The 23,166-nt window shown below is 35.5% G+C and overlaps 2 protein-coding genes across 3 annotated transcripts; one reads left to right on the top strand and one right to left on the bottom strand.

Moving 5' to 3' along the window:
• Positions 1–4,511: 4,511 nt before the first annotated feature.
• LOC131629793 (ultraviolet-B receptor UVR8-like) lies at positions 4,512–13,692 on the top strand. 2 transcript variants are annotated; one of them, XM_058900591.1, is made up of 14 exons: positions 4,521–5,004; positions 5,555–5,631; positions 5,782–5,860; positions 6,492–6,551; positions 6,730–6,831; positions 8,329–8,422; positions 9,441–9,483; positions 9,589–9,634; positions 9,755–9,801; positions 9,882–9,984; positions 10,070–10,124; positions 10,238–10,341; positions 11,646–11,725; positions 12,426–13,677. In XM_058900591.1, the coding sequence occupies exons 1-14, from the start codon at positions 4,758–4,760 to the stop codon at positions 12,543–12,545; spliced, it is 1,257 nt and encodes a 418-aa protein (XP_058756574.1). In that variant the 5' UTR covers positions 4,521–4,757; the 3' UTR covers positions 12,546–13,677. The 2 variants fall into 2 exon arrangements, with proteins under 2 accessions (XP_058756575.1, XP_058756574.1); XM_058900592.1 differs by lacking the exon at positions 10,070–10,124 and having other exon boundaries at positions 4,512–5,004; positions 12,426–13,692.
• Positions 13,693–17,670: 3,978 nt separating this feature from the next.
• On the bottom strand, positions 17,671–18,702 carry LOC131629758 (uncharacterized mitochondrial protein AtMg00810-like). Its single transcript, XM_058900534.1, has one exon. It carries the CDS (start codon positions 18,700–18,702, stop codon positions 17,671–17,673), a length of 1,032 nt encoding a protein of 343 aa, XP_058756517.1.
• Between the last annotated feature and the right edge of the window lie 4,464 nt (positions 18,703–23,166).

Genomic DNA, 23,166 nt, shown 5'->3' with positions numbered 1-23,166 from the left:
ACTAATCTCTATTCAAACTGACTCAGCGTGGTTCTCTGAATCAGTACCTCAACGATTTCGAACGCTTAGCTAACCGAATCGTTGGCCTCCCTGCTCCGTTCATTCTAAGCTGTTTTATCTCAGGGATTTCACCGAAGATTCGCCGTGAAGTCCAAGCTCTCCAACCCATCATTCTCTCTCAGGCCACTACTGCCCTAGATAAGATCCAAGAGGATGAAATCGAGGAGCGCCGCCGCGGTTTCAAACCCAAACCCACTGTTTCCAAAACCCAAACCTCCAACGCCCTCACCACAACCACCCCACAACCAAACCCCAATCAACCGCGTTTACAATACCGCAAGCTCTCTTCTGAAGAAATGGCGTCACGCTGTGAAAAAGGTCATTGTTACAATTGTGAAGAAACTTTCATTTCCGGTCAAAAATGCAAAGGCCGATTCTTCATCCTTGTTTCAGACGAACCCGACACTGAACCACCAGACCCCATTCAAACCCTAACTCCACCACCCGAGATACAATCCAATCCCACCACTAATGACCAATTGGATGGACAAATCAGTTTTCATGCACTCTACAGATCCTCTGCTACAGCCACCATCCGTATTATCGGCAAAATCGCGAATCAATCTGTCATAGTACTCATCGATAGAGGTAGTACTCATAACTTTATTCAAAATGGTATGGCCAAATTTCTGAGTTTACCAGCAACACCTGTGAACACTCTTAAGGTCATGGTTGGAAACGGTAACCTTCTCGAATGCCACACACTCTATCGTGACGTGGCACTTAACTTGCAAACACATCCATTCACTATGGATTTTTACGTCCTTCCCCTTAGCGGTGCATACATTGTACTTGGGGCCCCATGGCTTAAATCACCAGGCCCAATACTCATGGATTACTCCTCCCTCACACCCTTTCCTTTACTTACACTAACACCCTCATTTTACTCAAAGCTCCAATTTCTATTTCGGTCCAGCAACTCAAAAGTTGTGTCCAAACCAATTCAGCCTCTGAATTATTTCATATCCAAATCCTCCAACCCAACACTATACCCGACCCACATCATATTCCACCCATCAACGACCTTCTCCATCAATATCCCAAATCTTTAACCCTAATCCTACTCTCCCACCTCAACGCACCTCAGACCACCGTATCCACCTACAACCGTCATCATCCTCAGTCTCTGTGAAACCATACCATTACCCCTTCTCCCAAAAAATGAGATTGAACGCCAAGTCAAGGAAAAGCTACAACAATCCATCATACGACCTAGTCGAAGCCCGTTTTCATCACCGGTCTTACTAGTAAAAAAAAGGATGACACTTGGAGATTCTGCGTTGATTATAGAGCGCTTAATGCCATTACAATTCACGACCGTTTTTCAATGCCCATCATTGACGAACTACTGGACGAATTAGGTGGTGCCTCTTGGTTTTTGAAACTGGATTTACGACAAGGATTTCCCCTAATCCGAATGTGTGAAGAAGATATCAGTAAAACAACATTCAGAACACACCAAGGCCATTACGAATATCGTGTTATGCCATTTGGCCTCTGCAACGCCCCCTCCACATTCCAAGATGCAATGAATGACCTTCTTCAACCTTTCCTTCGTTGCTTTGTAGCAGTCTCCTTCAACGACATTCTTGTTTATAGCCTCTCGCTTGATCTCCACCTCAAACATTTGGAAGAAGTACTCATGATCAAACTGCTTGAAGGCGAATTTTACCTTAAACAATCCAAATGCTCATTTGCCCAACGTGAATTAGTTTACCTGGGGCACATCATTTCCGTCCCTGGTGTCCAACCTGAACCTTCTAAGATCCAAGCTATGGTTGATTGGCCACAACCCACCTCTATCAAAGCCCTTCGCGGATTTCTTGGTCTCACAGGCTTCTATAGGAAATTTGTCAAGGTTATGCCTCCATTGCCTCACCTCTCACTGCTCTCTTGCGAAAGGATGCCTTCCTATGGTCCAAAGAAGCACAAGACTTCTTTAATCAACTCAAACTTGCCCTGATCCAAACCCCCACCTTAGCCTTACTAAACTTCTCTATTCCATTTGATATCAAAACAGATGCCTCCGACACTGCTATGGGTGCAGTACTGATGCAGAATTCACACCCTATTGCTTTCTTCAATCAACCATTCTGCAAGAAACTTCAAAGATCCTCCACATACGTTCGCGAATTACACGCCATCACCTCTGCTGTTAAGAAATGGCACTAATATCTTTTAGGGCACCGATTCACCATCTTTACATACCATAAGAGCCTCAAGGATCTCCTCTCTCAGGTAATACAAACACCAGAACAACACACATACCTCTCCAAACTCCTCGGATATGATTACTCCATTCAATACAAAACAGGAAAAACTAACGTAGTCACTGATGCACTATCACGCGCTCCAGAAGGCCCAGGTACGCATCTCTCTTTCTCTATTCCGTACTTTCTTTTTCTTGATCACCTCTGTCAATCCCTCCAAAACAGCCAAACCTACCACCAACTTCTTCACCAAATACAGACTAACCCTTCATCACTCCCCAACCACAAATTACATGACAGACTCATACTATACACAAAAACCGCATATGGTTACCAAAGACCTTTTTGTACTCAGCTCTTAAAGGAATTCTATTCCACTCCTTTAGGGGGCCATATGGGAATCACCAAAACCTTAGCTCACATCAAACCCAACTTCTTTTGGGACGAACTTCGAAAGAGCGTACAAAACTTCATTAACCACTGCACAATTTGTCAACAAATCAAACACTCCACAAAAAAACCAGTAGACCTTCTCCATCCTCTCCCTATTCCCTCGGCTATATGGGAAGATTTATCCTTAGACTTTATCACCGGTTTACAAACCTCTCACGGTTTTTCGGTCATTCTAGTGGTTGTGGACAGCTTATCCAAAGGTGTTCATTTGGGTGCATTACCATCTCACTTTACAGCCTTCAAAGTAGCATCTATGTTTATGGACATGGTGTGCAAACATCACGGTTTTCCTAAAAGTTTGGTTTCTGATCGTGATCCCATTTTCATCAGTTGTTTTTGGCGCGAGTTGTTCAAATTATATGGCACGAAACTCAGAATGAGCACTGCCTATCACCGTGAAACAGATGGGCAGACTGAAGTTTTCAACAGAGTTCTAGAACAATACCTTCGTGCCTTTGTCCAAAAACATCCCCACCAATGGTTTTCATACCTCACACTTGCTGAATGGTTCTACAACACATCCGTTCACTCCTCCACAGGTTATTCTCCTTTTGAAATAACATTCGGTAAACCTCCTCCAACTATACCACACTATTTACTTGGCTCATCTCCCATTGAAGTAGTAGGTTCTCTCCTTACATCACGACAACTCCTCGTTACCAAACTTCAACACACCCTCTCCAAAGCACAAAACCGCATGAAACACTCGACTGATACCAAACGGCGTGATGTTTCATTTGCAATCCATAAGCGAACATGTTAGAAGACGAAACAATCAAGAAAATAAAAAAAAACTTTTTGGTCAACTTTGGAAGTGCATTTCCGAAACTGGTCAGGGAGGTGTTTTCGGAAATGCATTTCCGAAAACACATGCGACTCCATTTTTGCAGAAAACTCATTTCTTCCCCTAAATGCTTCAAAATCAAATTTTTTTCTATCTAAACAACCTAAGTGACTAATAGTAACTTAATCCTATATCATTATCCTAATTTATAACAACCCTAATATGAATTTCAATGCTACAATTTAAGTTTGTGAGAACTTACAATTTTGAGGCTTTGAATGTAGCTTTGAGTAGTCTTTGAAGGTTTTAGAGTAACTTTGTAGAGCAACTTTAGAGCAAGTTCGTGTAGTAGGAACCACAAATGGGAAAATTTTTGAAATTTTGAGTTTTAGGGTAAAATGGAATTGGGGGGGAGGTTGTTTTGTTTAAACAGCAGAACGCGCATTATTTCGGAAATGTATTTCCGAAAATTTTTTTTTACGTAAAAAAAATTGATTTTGGAAATGCATCTCCGAAATCAGTCTTTTTTTTCAACTTCGAAAATACATCTCCGAAATCAATCTTTTTTTCAAATATGGAAATACATTTCCGAAATAAATGGACAATTACGGAATTTCAACAAGGATAACAAAAAAAAGATGGATCAATAAAGAAAGGGTTATGCTAACGTGTGCCCTGAGGGCACATGTTAAGTATACTATAATTAGAAAAAGTTAAATGTAATTAAATGCAATAGAGTCATATTTAAAGTTTCAATACATTAAATGCACGCATTCTAAGAAAATGTTTCTATAAATATCTCATTAACTTGTGCCCTTGGGGCACATGTTAGCTTTTCCCATAAAGAAATTCTGATAACTAAAAAATTTAAAAGATGAATTGAGATATTCTCTAAAAAGATATTCATCATTTTACACAAGTTTTAGAAAAAATAAATTAAAGAAACTAGAAGTGGGTTAAATAAATAAATTTGAGGCAGGTGTAGTAGGCGCGTCTAGACACGTATTAGACTTAAGTAACCGCCATTTACCAGAACAACATAGCAGACGTTGCAGTAGCGCTAGCCATAAGATCATTACATCACATGAAAATTTTCACTTTCCCCTCACTTCAGTTCACTCTCTCTTCCAATATTCCACTATTTATTATCTAACTCACTCAATTCAATTCGTTTCGTTTCGCTTGATGATCCATTCTTCTTCAAATCAACAACCTAATTCGTCTCTTTTCTTCTCCATTTCTAACCCGAAATGTGGCACCGCTTGTCCTCTTCGAAACTCAAATTCAGTACTTGGGGTTTAGGGTTAGGGTTTCTTAAACGCTCGTTCTCAGCTGAATCGGGGAAGAGGTTCGCTGCGCTCTGGGGAAACGGCGATTACGGGAGATTAGGACTAGGCGATTTGAATTCTCAATGGACACCTGCCATTTGCACCTCCTTCCATGATCAAAACGTTAAAGCCATTGCTTGTGGCGGTGCTCATACCCTCTTCTTGACAGGTTCACACTTCCTTCTTCCATTATCCATTTCATTATTCTTCCGTTTTTTTTTTTTAATTTCATTTTTGTTGAGATCAAATAGTTCATTTCCAGCTTGATCATGTATCTGGTAGTTTAAGGTTTTAGATTTAGTGTATGTTTGGTTTGACTTTTGGAATAGCCAAAAGCAATTCTAGAAGTGTAGAATTGATTCTGGAAGTAAGCTAGAGGAAAAGGAAGACCTAGAAAAACTATAATAGAAGTTATTAAGAAAGATTTCGAGATTTGGGTAGAAACGTGATCATGGATAAAACATTGCGGTAGAAGTTGATCCATGTAGCTGACCCTACTTAGTGAGACTGGGATACGATTTAATAGTTGTTGCTGCATTATACTTAACTAAAAAAAATTTGTATTCTTCCATGGTAGTGTAATTTTGTGAGACTTAAATTGATTGATGACGAGTCTACCAATGTGGCAGTCTTTGAAATTGGTGATGAGTCTGATGACTGTTGAAGAGTCCCGTAATGTTTGAGTAGGGCTTACATTACAAATTGTCCTCCTTTCACAGACAATGGATGTGTTTATGCTACTGGTCTCAACGATTTTGGACAGCTTGGTATTTCGGAGAGTAAACAATACTCAGTTGTATGATTACTTTTCCTTTTTTACCCGTATATTGTCAAATAAACTGATGTAATTGTGTTATCTTGTTCTTTTGCGCTGATGTTCACGAGTGCCTACTTGTCAGCATTTTCTTGCTTTAAATGTTTTCTTCACATGTCCCTGTTTTTTCAGGTGCCACTTCAAGTTTTTGACCACGAGAAAAAAGTTGTGCAGATTTCTGCTGGCTATAATCATTCGAGTGCAGTAACAGGTCTGTTTTTACATTTTATGCCTACTGTTGTCTACATCCCAATAAGAATAGAATTGACCCACTAACTCTTATTTGAAGTTGTCCGACATTTTCTCCTTTAGAATAATTATTTTAAAGCTTAAGTTCTTTGAAGATAAAGGGTAATAAATAATTTGACAGTTAAGGAATCTTTTTTTGAACACACTGCATTTAGTTAATCTTAATCCTAGTAGTAGGTTTGCTAAGAAGCTATTTCAAAATCAAAACCATTTATCATTTCAATGTAAGATATCATCAATTTCTACTGTTAAGTAACTTGCAGTTGAATTATTGATAAACAATTTTACATGTGTGAGATTTGTATTCATGATTGATTATAATATCTGCTTTACAAGGACATTCCAGGAGATAAAATTCACACAGAGGTTTGAGTTCAATTTGTTTTGAACTAATACAGGATGTGGCATCTGATTCATATTGTTTTGACATGTATAAATTAGTTACTAGAGGCTGCCCAGTGCTTTTATTTTTTACTTATTCCTCGTAAAGCTGTTAGTATTATTTGGTAGTACATTTTCGCTGTGAATTCACGTACATTCTTTACCTTCTTGTTTTTAAACAGAATTTTTCTCTCTTCCTTTCTTTTTCACAGTGGATGGAGAACTATACATGTGGGGAAAGAATACAGCTGGGCAGCTTGGACTAGGAAAAAGTAAAAACCAGACCTTGTTTTGGCATTTAATAAGTTGAAGTTGAAAAGCTTTTTTCCCTGAACTGATATATTATATGATTTATAAAAGCGGATACCCTTAGTAATTAGAGTTTCTAAAGCTGGTAAGGTTGGCTGGTGGAAGCTACTTTGAGTATAATGTCGTTTTGCTGACATGTAGGGGCTCCCAACATAGTTCCTTTGCCAACTAAAGTGGAATACTTGGATGGAATCACCATTAAAATGACAGCTTTGGGTTCTGAGCACTCAGTGGCTATTAGTGGTATGCAATAAGCAATCACAAGTTTATTTCATATAAATTGGCGATATTAATTTATCTATTTTTTCCCTTTTATAATATTTTATTTTTTAAAAGATTGATTCTTTATATAGTTTTTCAGCTACAACTTACGTAGGGTTGGAGTGTTAATTAAGTTTGCATGTCAAAGATACTGAAGAGATGAGTATTACCGAAAATTGAAAAGATAACAAGGTGATTGGAGTCATAATCAACCCTGTTGGAAACTTTTTGCTACCAGTCCAGCATAGCAAAGCCCAAGCTTTCATCAAACAACTTTTAGAAACCTTAAACAGAAAATTGTTGGACCTAAATACTTGCTAGTTGAAACTGAATCCAATGAGAAGTGCAACCATGAAATGAATATTGTGGCTGGTGTCAATTACAAGTAACAATGAATTCAACACTGGTGGAACTAATTAGCGAGATAAGAGAAATCATCATTGGTATGATTCATGATAATGTTGGTAATGTTATGAATCAAAACCATTTTATTGCCCTGTTACTATGGTAAAAGAACATTGGCTAGATTGGGTCGCTGAACAATTCTAACAAAATGTATAAACTTAGGGACCAAACATAGAGAATGACACTAAAGAATGATATATCCCAATTTAAAATTTACCTGTTGAAAAAGAGAGAAGAGACTGAGTATTTGATATGGTTAGTTACAATTTGATAAGAAAGACAACACCAATCCCTAATAGGGAATCGGGTCAATTACTAGACTCCCAGTAGTAATCAAACAAATAAAAAACTTAATAGAAAATCGTGTAGAATAATTTTATGCTCATTATAAGATATGTAAACATAAGCTAACACAATTATTCCTCGTATGAAATAAATTTTCCTCTTCAGTTATGTGCATCATCCTCTACCTTTGATCATCTGACAGCAACTTAGAAATATCCTCAAAACATGAAGGTGATTAACATGAAAAAGGCGGTTGCGTTGTTTTTTGGCTCTCTTACCGTAAAATTAAAACCTTGTCACAATATGTAATATATAAGTGATATAAAATTGTAGATTATGCTTATTATGAATATGAAAGTTTAAAGTGATTTTGAAAGAAATCTTGCATATGAGGTTACTTAACTATTTCAAAATGTTTAATGTAATGAAGCAAACATTTTCACATTCTTTATACAATACTCAAGTCTTAGATCAGTGAAGAATGTACATGCTAGTGCTACATGAAAGTTCTGCCTATGCCAGGATTAAGCACTTCAAGCTAAACGAGCTTTTGTTTGAGGGCCTTGATAATGATAAAATGTATGAATTATACCAATTACCATGCACGGACCCTGTTGCTTAAACTTTTAGAATACAACGATATTTGAAAATGTGTATTCTCTTCATGATATCACTTCCTTTGAGTTTAATCCCACTTTTTTGGCCGAGTTGTTTGTAGCAAGCAAGCGCGCCTTCTGTTGTGCTCTAAGTATTTTTATGTTCTCTATTTTTTGTTACTATCTTTGCTAGATGGAGGAGAGGCCTTTAGTTGGGGAATGGGAGTGTCTGGTAGACTTGGTCATGGCCATGAGTCAAGCATACTAGGATTCTTCAAAAGTAACAGGTTTTCCCCTTCTTTTCTTTTACAATTTTTAGCGGCATTGATCTGTATTGAAGTTCTATTATTACACTTTACCCTATATGATTTGTTTCCAAAATAGAAGCATGGTCCTGGATAGCACATTATGGCGAAAGTTGATCCATGTAGCCGACCCTACTTAGTGGGATAATACTTGGTGGTGGTTGTTTTTTTGTAATTAGTATATTATCGGAACATATTGTAATAAAACCAGTTTTTCTTTTCGTCTTTCATTCTCCAAGATCAAGTGAGCATCCATTTTTCAACCTTTTCTGTTATCCTGCACTCATTCAAGTTTAGAGAGCTTTTAAAATTACAGCTAGTATATTTCATTATTGCAAAGTAAAGCCCAAACCGTAGCACCCTCTTCGATATAGTTCAATTTGGAAAAAAAATATGTTGAACCTTGGAGTTGCCTATAAAGTGGTTTCCATTGTATCATCTTATGAAGATCTCATCTATACATTCAAGGTTAACATTTGAGACAAATCGGTTGACTGTAAACAAGATATAGCCCCAAGCATACGGTTATATCAATGTAGTAAAAATGATCGTTCCACTGGGGACTATTTAGATTACCAATTTTCAAGTATCCGATGATTAGTTAAAACTATGTTTTGATTGACTTAGGATAACGCTTATATGTCTATGACTAGTCATGCAAACCTATATTTCCATATGTTATGAGAACTTTTCAGAGTATATGATGGTATCTTGAACCAATGAATCCTCTACTTTCATTGGTTGATCCATTTGTTCAAGACCCTTTAAGAAAAGCTATCTTTTAGAAACACAACTTTCTCAGTTGAACCACCACTATTTTCATGTTTTAGTTCAACCGTCTGACTTTTTAGCTCAGATATCGGTCCTCACCTTTCAGTGTATCAGCCGATATACAATAATGTTGTTTTCAAAATCTGAACTTTCTCTGGTGAACCACCACTATTTTCATATTTTTCAATTTATATGGATCTATAATAATGTACCTTTCGATATCATGCAGTGAATACACCCCAAGGCTTATAAAGGATCTTGAAGGAATCAAGGTGTGCTGTTAAGTTTACTTCCTTGTTTCTTAGATAAGATTGATAAATTTTCTTCAAATTTGTTATTTACCATGTTTTTTGGCTACATTCTTGAAATATTTGTAGGTAAAAAATGTAGCTGCTGGGATGCTGACCTCGGCTTGTACTGATGGTAACTGAATTTAATTATATCCTTAATTCTTTCTTCTAATTTCTCGTTTATTACCTTGGTTGTACTCTGCATTTTGAATTAAGCTTTAGTTTTAGCTCTTCGTTCATGTAAATCTTGCAGAAAATGGTTCTGTATATATATTTGGAGAGAAAGGGGTTGACAAATTGGTACGTGCAATCAGTATTTTTTTACCGCTTCTATGCTACAACTTGTAATGACAGATATTTTTTTCAATCAACATATTCAGCTCTTGAAGGAGATGAGCAATGCAACAAAACCATCATTAATCAGGGAACTTCCATATGCTGAAGAGGTTGCTTGTGGTGGCTATCATACCTGTGTCTTGACAAGTAATCATCAGCTTCTGAACTTAAACATATGTTGATTTGTGATAATTTGTTTACCGCTTCATTCTATTTAGTGTTTTTTGTATAGATTTTGGTGAGCTTTATACTTGGGGTTCAAATGAAAATGGTTGCCTTGGCATAGGGTATCCTTTTTATTCTTAGAACTTGTTACTCGATCTTTTTCATTTTCTACATTTCCATTCCCTATTATTTCATGCTATTAAGTGTTTTGATTCTTTAAATCATTTTTACCTAGGTCCTCATATGCTATTCATCTGCCTGAAAAGGTTCAAGGGCCATTTTTGGAGTCTTCTGTCGTTCAGGTTTCTTGTGGTTGGAAGCATACAGCAGCCATTTCTGGTAAGTTCTTCTTTTTGCATAAAATATATAAAGAAGTACCTTACTGCTGAGTACTTTTTCTTATTAAATTCATGTACAGGCATGCATTTCTTTTTTCTTTTTATCATAAGAAATTACAAGAATATTGGTATTGAATATGTATCTGATAGATTTGATGCTTTAGAGTTATTAAGTGAAGCCTAGGAATTCAATACGATAATAATAAAAGAAAGTTTCATTTACGAGAATAATGAAGAACTTAGCGGAATGGCAGTATAGGAACTAGTAAGATGTAGCATGCATGTCATGTGTTGTAAAATAGTCATGCTGGCTAGTTTCTAAAAGGAATTTGATGATTTATAAAATAATTGAGGTAGACGAGTGAAAGAATGTATCTTTATCTTTCAAGAAATGATTGTGAACTGATTTCAAAGGCTAACAGTAAGAGTGTCATTCATGACAAGGTATTAAAGAGTGAAATATAAAATAAAATAAAAAAACAGTGCTTTCTCAGAATAGAAAGAGATTGGCATTCCTTGGATCAGCTGATCAGCATGAGAAATGTTACAGGAGAGAGAGTGCATATTTGCCAGGAGACATTGAACACTTAAATTCCCCATAAAATTCAATCATGCTGGTTGAAGTCACATTAAAAGACTTGAAATATTATGATGTATATCTATAGTCCTTTGTTTGTGAAACTGGGACTGCTAAAGTATCTGTGCCCTGTATCCAGTTCACTTCCTATATCTTTGGATTAAGAGTTAAGACCTTTTTATTTCCAACCTCTTTTCTAGAATTTTTTTTTCAATTGTCTTATACATACAGCCAATGAGCGATTCTACTGACAGCCACGGAACATGTCTGAAGAGTTGGGTGCTATATATTCAAGTTATACTGCTTCTTAGACTTGTCCATTAGGCAGATATCTAATTGAATTTCTTTAGGAATGAGGAAATTAGGACTTCAACTTAGTTAATAGGTTTCTTGTCTCTTGAGAATTTCAACCTTTTATTTGTTTCCAGTATTTGTTGGTGGTTTACTTAGTTAGTGTTTGTTTTAAAGATTAAAATATGCTTTTCCCTGCGTGTAAACTGGCATAGCCTTCACGTATTTCTGCATAAAGCTGCAGGCTTTGCATGGATATAAACTCACCTTTTTCGATTATTCCTTGATGTTTTTTTTATTAATATTAATTGCTTTAGTTTTTAACCTTTTCTCACTTTTAAAGAAAATATTTATACTTTATACTGTATTAGTGGTAGTTGTGAAATGAAAGGATTTTATTGCTGTGGTGTTTACTGAATTTTTTCATCGACTTTCAGGGGGAAGAGTCTTCACATGGGGTTGGGGAGGTTCTAATGGAACTTTCTCTGATGATGGACATTCTTCAGGTGGACAATTGGTATGCCTCTGCATATTATTTATGCCTTAGTGTATTTTTTTAAAATGTTTATCAAAAGAAAGTTATCACAATGGTTGGGGTGTAAAATTCTATGGCAAGTCCTCTGACAAGAGAGCCAAAAAAGTTATTTAGAGTAGCAAGGCATTTTAGAATTAATCACAAATTTCAAATAAATTACCCACCCATACACTTAAAAACTTTCTTCATATTAATTTAAGACTCAAATTTCCTTGGCTTCCGAAAACAAATTTTAAAAAAAATATAGGAAAATATTTGACATTTTTTGAAAAAATAATTTTATATAAAACTATAAAATAGTGTTTATTATTACTTTATTTTTAATTTTTAAAATACTATAACAACATAAAAGATATTTGGGTTATTTGGAAAATTTATGTAAGTCCTCCAAAACTCTCCTTCAATACAAATTTTGAGTTCTTCCAAATTAGGGTGTTTTTGATGTTAGGAAGAAAAAAAAAACCTCCCAACCAAAATCTTTTTATTCTTTTCACTTAATCCTTCCTATTTTTCAAAGCCCTCCCCTCCCTTTCCCTCCAAACTTCCAAACAAAGCCTTAGGAGAGTCTGATTAGTGGGCAGGTAAATTACCTAAATGGATTTGATTAGTTTCTTGCCTTAGATTTTGCAAAGTATCAATTCCTTGCACTGCTCTATGAATGAAGTTTCTGATTTCAACTCAGGGTCATGGAAGTGATGTGGATTGTATAAGTCCTTCAAGAGTTTGCTTTGCAGATGATGTGAAAGCATTGCAAGTTTCATGTGGTTTCAATCATACAGGTGCTATATTTGAGTATGCATAGGTCTGGCTACTCCGGGAATACATAATTATCTGCGGGAATACATAATTATCTGTAACTTATAAAAGGAAATCAGAAAATAAAAGTAATTCACACACCCCATGTATCATCTATAGATAACTTAATTGAGGGTGAGGTATATATATTATCCTTTGTTGTATTTTATTATCATTCTTTTCACAGGAATACAAAACCACAAATATGTGCCAAATAAAACTTCCTTGATGTACAAAACTTATGTAAAGAAAAATGCTTCAGATAAGAAGTTTATGCGAGTAATGCTATAAAGAAAAGATATATTTTGTTTTTGTTATTCTTATGGCTAAAATGAGTTATGGAACTCCCCTTAATATATGAATTAAGGTAAATGCTTATGTCATTTGATATGTTCTTAATGAAAAGTTAGTGATGCAATCATGTAAGACTATCATCTAAGTTGTCACCCTACAGGACATGATTCTTTTGTAGCATCATAGTTGAAAAAGATTCCCATTCTCTATTGGTATATAGTGTTTGTGTGTGGATATTCTCATTTTGCAATACGCCAATGAATGCATTGTTTCCATCAAGCATGGTGCATATGGGAATTGGAATCCTAGCGATGTGGTAGGGCAACATTACTTGTAGTTCATTTTTATGTTTGGATAGTTACTAGCAAGATGTAGGGAAGGATTAAATTGTATGACAGCACTCAGAAAAGACCATCACCCTGTTTTTTCGCATCATCGCATCAGCTTCTACTACTACTACTTCACAGGAAATTGCATTTTGGACATTCATTGCAGTGGTCCTGTAATTCAAGTCTGTTTAGACTAGTTAGCGTCCTTGTAAGTATGTAATAAATTACTTGAAATTTTAAAATTAAATCTGACAATATGATTTTTGTGTAGTGACAAAGCTAAAATATCTTTGGATTCCATTGTATGATATGCATACATCTTCCTCATAAGGGGAAGGCACGTAATAAATGTCTGCGCTGATAAGTCATAACATCGAGGCATTACTTTCCTGTTAAGTTTTGGCTATAGAATTAAGAGTTGATATCAATGTTGTCGTTCAGTCATCAAACCGGTGAAGATATTAGGTTATTAGATTATTGGTCGAATCAATGGGTCACCGATCGAATTGTATGTATATAAATCAGATTAAATCAGATAACTCAATTGAATAAATCGGTATCTATGGCAAAATTATGTATTTTTTAAATCGGTCGAAACAAATGATTTGATGTATAAAAAATATAAGTAACACCCACAGAATTTAAAATTATCAAAATATCACAATTTTAGAGATTATTTTTTAAATTTAAATTCTAAGTATAATTATCATTCGCAACAAAATAATACAAAATATAAATTTAAATAAATTTTGAACGAGACTTAATTGCAAACAAAAAAAGTTTTTTTAAAATAAATTTTGAGTAAAGTTTAATTATATTTATTTTTTTTAAAAATTATCTAAACAACATCGTTTTGTTCAAGAAAAAAATCATGCATTTGACCCGTTGATTTTTTAAAACCGTCGGCTCATCAGTTTTTGGTGGTTCCCACCGGTTCAATAACATACTTGATTCAACAATCATACCAAATCAATGCTCCTACGATTACTCATTTGACCGATCGGTTCGATCTGATTTTTAAAACAGTGGTTGGCCTATAGTAAATCACATTACTACCAAAATGCATTGATGATACTAAAATCACCAACAAACTCCCCCCATTTTAGTATAATCCTTGATTTACTTTACAGGTATAACGATCAAACAAATGCATAGAAGAAAATGTCTTACGATTGAATTTTCATCTTAGTACAAATACACATTCCAAATATTCAAAAATCGGGGTGTCATAATGATTGAACCCGTCAATCCATTTAAATATCTAAAGATATAGTACACATATGTTTCTTACAATACTCTACTATTCATACTTTACACTTTACAAGCCATGTGTCCTTATCCATTAATAAGCATATAGGAAGCCAAGTCCAAGCTTCTTGAAGCGGCAAAACTTCATGCTCACATAGGTGATCCTTTTAATCTTGCACCTGCATTAACAATTTTTCAAAAGAACCATTAAGAAGATATACTTCAACCTAGCCATCACTTGCAGGTCTGAGCACATACCTTGGGAAGATAAACACAATTGCTCCAATCTTTAACTATGATCTTTCCACATTGAATTCTGCTTCTAACGTTGTATTAGAAGGGAATTGGGTATACCATAACTAATATATTTAAATGGACTTTAATCCCATCCCAATTACCGAATTTTTCACTAAGTCTCTAGCTAACCCCTTCGTCAAGCGGTCAGCTAAGTTTTGTTGTGACCGAACAAACTCAATAGATATCACCCCATTCATGATTAATTCCCTAATCATACTATGTCTAATACCCAAATGTTTAGACTTTCCATTGTATATTTGACTATATGCTTTAGCCAGTGTGGCACTACTATCACAACGGATAGAAATTGGTGATATCGGTTTAGGCCATATCGGAATCTCATATACCAAGTTCCTTAGCCATTCTGCTTCTTTACCAGCAGCAGCTAATGCTACAAACTCAGATTCCATTGTGGAACTAGTTATACATGTTTGCTTCGTGGAAGCCCATGAGATGGCACCTCCCCCAAGAAAAAACACCCATCCACTTGTAGAGGATGAATCTTCAACATTATTTATCCAACTAGCATCCGAATAACCCTCTAACACCGAAGGAAATCCCATATATGACAATCCATAATTCATAGTACCCTTCAAGTACTTGAATACCCTAGTTATCGCATGCCAATGATGTCTACTAGGATTACTAGTAAATCTACTCAACTTTCCAACCGCATAAGCAATATCCGGTCTATTACTAATCATAGCATACATCAAAGAGCCTATAGCTCTTGAGTATTCGAGTTAATCCACAGGTTTACTTGTATTTGGCATAAGCTTTTCTCCCGGATCCATGGGAGTACTTACTGGAGAACAATGTTCATAATTGAACTTCTTGAGTATTTTCTCAATGTAATGAGATTGCGTAATTACAATCCCCTTATTCTCCCGTTTAATCTTAATACCAAGAATAACGTCTGCTTCTCCCATATCCTTCATGGAGAACTTTGATGACAAGAAATTCTTTGTTTTATCAACTTGATTTTGGTCGGTGCCAAAGATCAACATGTCATCAACATATAGACAAATGAAAACTCCTTTACCGGATGTATCGAATTTGCTATATACACATTTGTCAGCTTGGTTTAGAATGAAACCATTAGACAAAACAACCTCATCAAACTTTTGATGCCACTGCTTCGGAGCTTGTTTCAGCCCATACAACGACTTAACTAGTTTACACACTTTGTGCTCATTACCAGGCATTACAAATCCTTCAGGTTGCTTCATATACACTTCTTCTTCCAAATCACCATTCAGAAATGCTGTTTTGACATCCATTTGATGGATCACTAGATTATGAATAGCCACCAAGGCAATCAACAATCTAATAGTAGTGATACGGGCAACTGGAGCATAGGTATCGAAATAATCAATCCCTTCTTTTTGTCTGAAGCCTTGGATAACTAATCTAGCTTTAAACTTGTCAATTGTACCATCGACTTTCATCTTCCTTTTGAAGATCCATTTGCAACCCAATGGTTTGCAACCTGGTGGTAAATCAGATAATACCCAAGTATTATTTTCCATGATAGAACCTTTTGGTTAAGTAACATTTTCAATTTTTTTAATATAATTGACATTTTTTGTAAAATTATTTTTATTAATATTTTAAAGATAAATAATTTTTTTAACTTAATAACAATTTTGGTTTAATATAATTCTTTTATTCCAAAACTATAATTGACATTTTTTTCTTTCTATTTTCGCACCTTAACTAATATTGTCTTGTATGTCACTTTATAACTTTTATGTATTAAAAAATATAATTAATTTTTTTTGTAAAATTACTTTTATTAAAATTTTAAAGATAAATAATTTTTTAACTTAATAACAATTTTAATCCTCTTATATACAAAATTAATTCTCTTATTTTAAATTAAAATATTTTTAATCTTATTTTATTTTTTCAATTTAAAATTAACGAACACTTCATTAATTTTAAGTGAAAAAATATGAGTGAGAAGATTTATCAAGTAATACCTATTTATTTCCATAATGAAAAATACTGCTTGTATCTTATTGAACCCAAAGGGGAATATATATATATATATATATATATATATATATATATATATATATATATATATATATATATATATATATATATATATATATATATATATATATATATGTATAAAAAGTAATTGACAGTAAGTCCTTAATATTAGAAGGACAGTTACAGAAAACTAAAAATATCTAAATAAAGAAAATAGGCTAGGCCGATAATAGGATCTTACAGGCTAGCCTATATAGGCTCAGACCAGGCCACATATTATTTTTAAATAGAAAAGGCCTAGGCTTCTTTATAAGCCTGTTTAGTTAAAAAAGCTAGGCCTCAGGCCCTTAAAAAAGTCTTCTAAGCCTATCAGGCCGACCTATTTAAATAAATATGAATACTTTTTTATGATCATTATGTTATGTTTTGTACTTTGAATTAAAATACATAAATAAAACTTAATTGGTTATCTTGAAGAACTTGTGAAAATAAGATGAAAACACCATATGAACATTGTTTTTGTAAGTTTTCTTAAACAAATAATCTCCTAGAACTTATGCTAATAGGTAAGTTAAAGTAAGTTAGTCTATTTAAACATAATTTTAATTGCTTATTTACATATGTCTAAAACAAATAGGCTTTTATGTAGGCTAACAGGCTAACCAGACCTTCGAAAAGGCCAGACTCAAGCCTAAAAAATAAGCCTACGACAGACTACAGACCAGGCTTAGGCTTCGATTTTTTTGACAGGTCAGGCTTAAGCTTGGCAAAGTCTAGCTCGGCCCAGCCTATTTCCAACCCTTGTTGTATGTGTGAGACACCCCCACAAGCTGGACTATGGAGGTTCAGTAGTCCTAGCTTGGAAATATGTGAGTCAAACGTCGGTCTGTAAAGAGGCTTCGTGAGAAAATCCTCTAGCTGCGTGCGAGTATGTATAGGAAACAACTTGATGAGGCCGTATTCGATCTATTTGCGAGTGACGTGGCAGTCAATCTCGATGTGTTTGGATCTTTCATGAAAGGATGGATTATGTGCAAGGTAGATTGCGGAGTTGTTGTCGCAGTAGATTGAAGTAGGCTGATTGAAGTTGTGATTCAGATCTTTAAACAAGTAATGGAGCCATTGAACTTCGCAAACAAGGCTGGCTAAGGCACGGTACTTAGCTTCTGAGCTACTCTGAGATACAGTGGTATGCTTTTTGGATTTCCAATATATCAGAGATGAGCCTAAGAAAACAGCATAGCCAGTGACAGATTTACGGGTTAGAGGGCAAGCAACCCAATCTAAATTTGCAAAACCAGATAATAATAAGTTAGAATTGGCAGCATAGAATAAACTAGTGGCAAGGGCTATTTTTAAATACTGTAAAATCCTAATAGCGGCTTTAAAGTGAACAATTTTAGGATTAGAAATGTATTGACTAAGTTGCTGCACAGCAAAGGCGATGTCAGCTTTAGTTGTGGTTAAATATAAAAGTCTTCCAATAAGTCTTCGATATTGAGACTCATCCTCGAAGGGAGGGGAGTCAGCACAATCAAGTTTAATGGAAAGGTCATAGGGAGTATTAGAAGGCTTGGTAGCAAGTTGACCAGCATCATCCAAAAGTTCTAAGGTATATTTTCTTTGATTGATCAAAATACCTTTGGAAAAGTGAGCAACTTCTAATCCAAGAAAGAATCTAAGATTCCCTAAGACCTTTATTTTAAACTTATTATGAAGAAAGGTTTTAACAAATCGAATTTCAGAAAGGTCATTGTCGGCAAGAACAATATCATCAACGTATATAAGCAAAGCAGTAAATGAAGAATCATTATTTTTAGTGAATAGGTAGTAGTCATCAGTAGAAGGTTTATACCCAATGCTAATCAAGGAATCAGAAAGTTTGGCATACCATTGTCTTCTTGCTTGTTTGAGTCCATAAATGGGCTTTTGAAGCTTACAGACTTTCGTTGTAATAGTGTTAGAGTGAGGCAGATTTAAACCTTTAGGCAAAGACATATAAACCTCTCCATGAAGGTCACCATGCAAAAAAGCATTATTAACGTCTAATTATTCTAAATACCAACCTTTGATAGAAGCTAAAGCAAGAAGAAATCTTACCGTGGTGAGCTTGACAACCGGGGAAAATGTATCAAAATAATCTATACCTTCAACTTGTGTGTAGCCTTTGGCAACGGGACGAGCTTTGTATCACTCGATTGAACCATCTACATTGTACTTAATTTTATAAATCCATTTACAAGCTATAGGTGATTTATTAGCAGGCAAATCAACAACAGTCCAAGTGTTGGTGGAAATTAAGGCATCTAACTCAGGTTGCATAGCCTTGTTCCAACAATCCATTTTACTAACCTGAGTGTAAGTTGTCGGTTCAGTGATAGAGGAAATAGAAAGACATAAATTTTTATAAGTACATGAACAATTATCATATGTTAAAACAGAGGATAAGGGAAAGGGAGTGTCAAGAGAGATATGGTTAGTGGTGGGAGGGTTATGGAGGAGATTACAGTGGTAGTCATTTAAGTATCTAGGAGGACGACTAATCCTAGTGGAGGCTCTTAGAGGGGGGAAGTTAAGGTGCGGGTGGATTATGTGTATTGTTGGGAGGGGGAAGAGGTGAGGGAGGGTTGTGGGGAGGAGATGGGGGAGGGATGGTGGAGGCTCTGTAGGTATGAGGTGAGTGAGGGGTTCTAGATCAGGTAATGTAGAATCAATGGTGAGGGTAGTGGAGTTATTAGGTGGATTATGGGTAGGATGAAAGGGAAACATTGTCTCATAGAAAACAACATTCCTAGAAATAATGAAATTATGTAAAAGCAAATCATAAAGAAAATATCCTTTAGTACTGTTTCTATAGCCTAAGAAAATAGTTTTGTTAGCACGATGAACATGAATAGTAGAAGCATAAGCAAGGCATCCAAAAGTTTTAAGGTGCAATAAAGTGGGATCTTTCTTAAAAAGGAGTTGAAATGGGGATTTATTTTTCAATAAAGGGGAAGGGATTCTATTTATTAAATGCATAACATGTTGAATGGAAAAATTCCAAAAATTATGGGGAAGGTTTGCTTGAAAGGAAAGAGTCCGAGCAACATTTAAAATATGTTGGTGTTTCCTTTCAACCAAACCATTCTGTTGGGGGCGTTCAACACAAGATCGTTGATGAATGATTCCTTTGGTATTGAAAAAATCATGCATCAGAAATTCAGGCCCATTATCACTTCTAAGACATTTTAATGTAGTAGAAAACTGATTTTCTATAAAGGAGACAAAGGTGGAAAGATGGCGACGTGTTTTGCCTTTAGGTTTCATTAAAATAACCCAAGTAAAGCGGCTGTAATCATTAACAAGGGTCAGAAAAAATTTGTGGCCAACGATGGAGGGGACAGAATAGGGTCCCCAAATATCAGCGTGGACCAGGTCAAACATGTGAAGGGAAGTACTATTACTAATAGGATAAGATAAACTCCTTTGCTTAGAGAAATGACAAACATCACAAGGAGCTGTTTTATTATATGTAATGAAAGGAAATTGAACAGAGAGAAGTTTGGATACAGAATCTGATAGATGGCCTAATCAAGGTGCCATAAATTGGTATTATTCCCTAAGGTAGAAACATTATGTAAACTAGAAGAAGGAAAGATGTTACGAAATGCAGGTTGGGCAAATAGCACATATAAGTCTCCGTAACGGTTAGCTAAACCAATCGTCTTCTGGGACGAATTCTGCAAAATAAAACATTTATCAATGTGAAAATTCAAGAAACTATCAACAATGGACGTTAATTGAGTCACAAAGATTAAATTAACAGTAAAACAAGGAATGTAGTAGACATTTACAAGCGTGATGGAAGGAGAAAGGATAATTGTGCCAGAAATAGTAGCTGTTGTAGTTTGCCCATTAGGCATTTTTAGGATAAAAGGAGCAATGGTTTCATAAATAGGAAAATTGGAGAACAAATAAGTTACATGGTAAGTGGCACCAATATCAAGTATCCAAGGAATTAGATTCTTACCCATAGGTGTAGAAATTGCATTGACATTACCATTGGAAGAAAAGACAGAGTGGACGTCGGAGGTTTGAGCCGGAGTAGGAGGCGCAGTATCGGCGGTGAGATGTTATTGAAGAAGAGTCAGGAGTTGATTGTATTGCTCTTGAATGTTGAGATTAGAGGTATCCGTTGTGGTGGACGGAGTGGTCGAAGAAGCTTCTCCAACAGTGGAATGAACAAATGGGTTTTTGGGGCGGTGTTGGAAACCGGGAGGATAATCGTGTTTAACAAAGCAACTCTCGATGGTGTGATTTGTGCGGCCACAGTGGGTGCAAATGTGAGTGGATGATGGATTGGTACCACGACCACCGTAGTTTTGAGAGCGACCTCTGCCTCGGAAAAAAGACAGTTGAGAACCACGACCAATGCCATTAGTGTTTTGTTGCGGTTAAAGATTGGAGGAAAGGGTTTGATTCTCAGGAACAGAGTGTGGAAGAGGGTAGAGTAAGCTTGTCTTGATCACGGAACGTGCGAAGGTCGGTGACGGCGCCGCAGGTGCAGGGAATGGCGCAGGTGCAATCTCTAGTAGGTCGATAAGTGCCGATTTGTTCCCAAATTGAGGTCAGATGAGTGAAGTAGGTGAAAACATAGAGCGATACTTGTTGAAGATGAACAAGATCGTGTTGAAAATCAGAGAGATGGAAAATGTCACCTTCAGAGAATCGATTTCGCAAATTATCCCAAACTGTGGATGCATTGTCGAACCAGAGAATCGATTGCGCAACATTTTCGGAGACAACGCGTTGAATCCAAGAAAGCACAAGGTTATTGCAACGAACCCATGGATCATTGATAATGCTGTTGGCGGCAGGTTTATGAAAAGTGCCATCAATGAAACACAACTTGTTCCTGGAGATGAGGGTCACCTTCATGGATCGGACACAAGATAAGTAATTCTTGCTGTCAAGAGGAGGAGAAACGAGGATTAAGGTAGGGTTTTCGTTGGGATGGATGTAGTGGGGGTTAGATGGATTGGTAGCGAAATCGGCATAAGCTTGTTCCGCCATGGAAAGGGATTTGGGAATAAGGTTTCTTTGTGTGGTAAAAAAGGAGGATAGTGAGAAAAACGAAAAGGAATCGTTAAAAAAAGCAAGATTTTGGTGAAGATTCTATATGATTACAAGAGATAAGATAGAGAAATTTGTAGGTGGCGAATGAGAAATAAAGCCATGTAGAAAAGAGATGATGAAAATGAAAAGAGATATTTTTATCTATGATACCATATCAAGTAATACCTATTTATTTCCATAATGAAAAATATTGCTTGTATCTTATTGAACCCAAAGGGAAAACAATATATATACAAAGTAATTGACAGTAAGTCCTTAATATTAGAAGGACAGTTACAGAAAACTAAAAATATCTAAATAAAGAAAATAATAATGACTAGAAAATATGTTGTGTGTGTGAGAAGATTGAAAGTGTTTGAATTTAAAATAAAAAAATTAATCAAGCGAATTAGGTTACATTGAGAAATTAAAAATGAGCCAAAATAAATAAATAAATATTTAAGATATAGTTAAAATTAAGATTTTATTGATATTGTAAAATACTTCCAGGTATGGGTATACTCTGAAACTAATTCTTTATCCTAATGGCGTTTGTGTTTGGGTGGGGATGGAAGCACCAAAATGTTAATGGATGAAAGGTTGTGAAATGTTGGGTATTGAAGAGACATTGAGACCATATATTAGTTTAAGGCAATTTCTTAATCTACCTCTTGATACTTTTAGTATCTAGTGCAATTTCATTTATGCTCGTTATTTTCGGAGATACATATTAAGAAGTACTTTTTTTTCTCCAAAAATTAGTTTTTTTATTCCGAAACTACATATATGGAAGTATTTTAAACTGAATAACATTGAGAAAAACTTCATAATGATAGGGTTTGCATTGACTTGGCGTGATAGGGGTTTTCAGAAACCTTTTTTCCGCTCCGCGCCACATAGAAATCTTAATGATCGCATTATGTGTATTGGGTGGCTTGTAAAATCAAGTCATTTTGTACAAGTTTACTTGAAATTGGGATACCCCATACCACCTACATCACAAGAATGGACGGCTCATCATACCGCAAAAGCCAAAACGTGGCCGGATCTTTTTGTTGAAAGGATGCACGAATTCGAAAGATTGAACAGCATCGAAAAGAAATCGAATGCGGAAAAGTCCATGATGGAACCACCAATAGATTTAGCCGACGACACTTGTTTTGATTCGTTTTGAATTTTGGAAGTGTAATATACTCACTTTTTAACATTGCAATATAATCAATTTCTAACATTGCAATATACTCAATTTTCCTTATTATTGTGTTCTGCTAAAAAATATAACAGGGAAAGTTCTGGATATGTATCTACGAAAGTTTCTTAAGTTGCAATACCAGGGTATTTTTTGTAGATAAACATATGGAACCA

The sequence above is a fragment of the Vicia villosa genome, unplaced genomic scaffold (assembly GCF_029867415.1).
Source record: "Vicia villosa cultivar HV-30 ecotype Madison, WI unplaced genomic scaffold, Vvil1.0 ctg.000605F_1_1, whole genome shotgun sequence".
NCBI lineage: Eukaryota > Viridiplantae > Streptophyta > Magnoliopsida > Fabales > Fabaceae > Vicia > Vicia villosa.
This window is presented reverse-complemented; position numbering and strand designations above follow the sequence as displayed.

Coding starts and splice junctions, on each gene's coding strand:
- LOC131629793 (XM_058900591.1), top strand. CDS start 4,758: ATGTGGCACCGCTTGTCCTCTTCGAAACTCAAATTCAGTACTTGGGGT. Junction 5,005..5,554: donor TCATACCCTCTTCTTGACAG/GTTCACACTTCC, acceptor CTCCTTTCACAG/ACAATGGATGTGTTTATGCT. Junction 5,861..6,491: donor TCATTCGAGTGCAGTAACAG/GTCTGTTTTTAC, acceptor TCTTTTTCACAG/TGGATGGAGAACTATACATG.
- LOC131629758 (XM_058900534.1), bottom strand. CDS start 18,702: ATGTCTTTGCCTAAAGGTTTAAATCTGCCTCACTCTAACACTATTACA.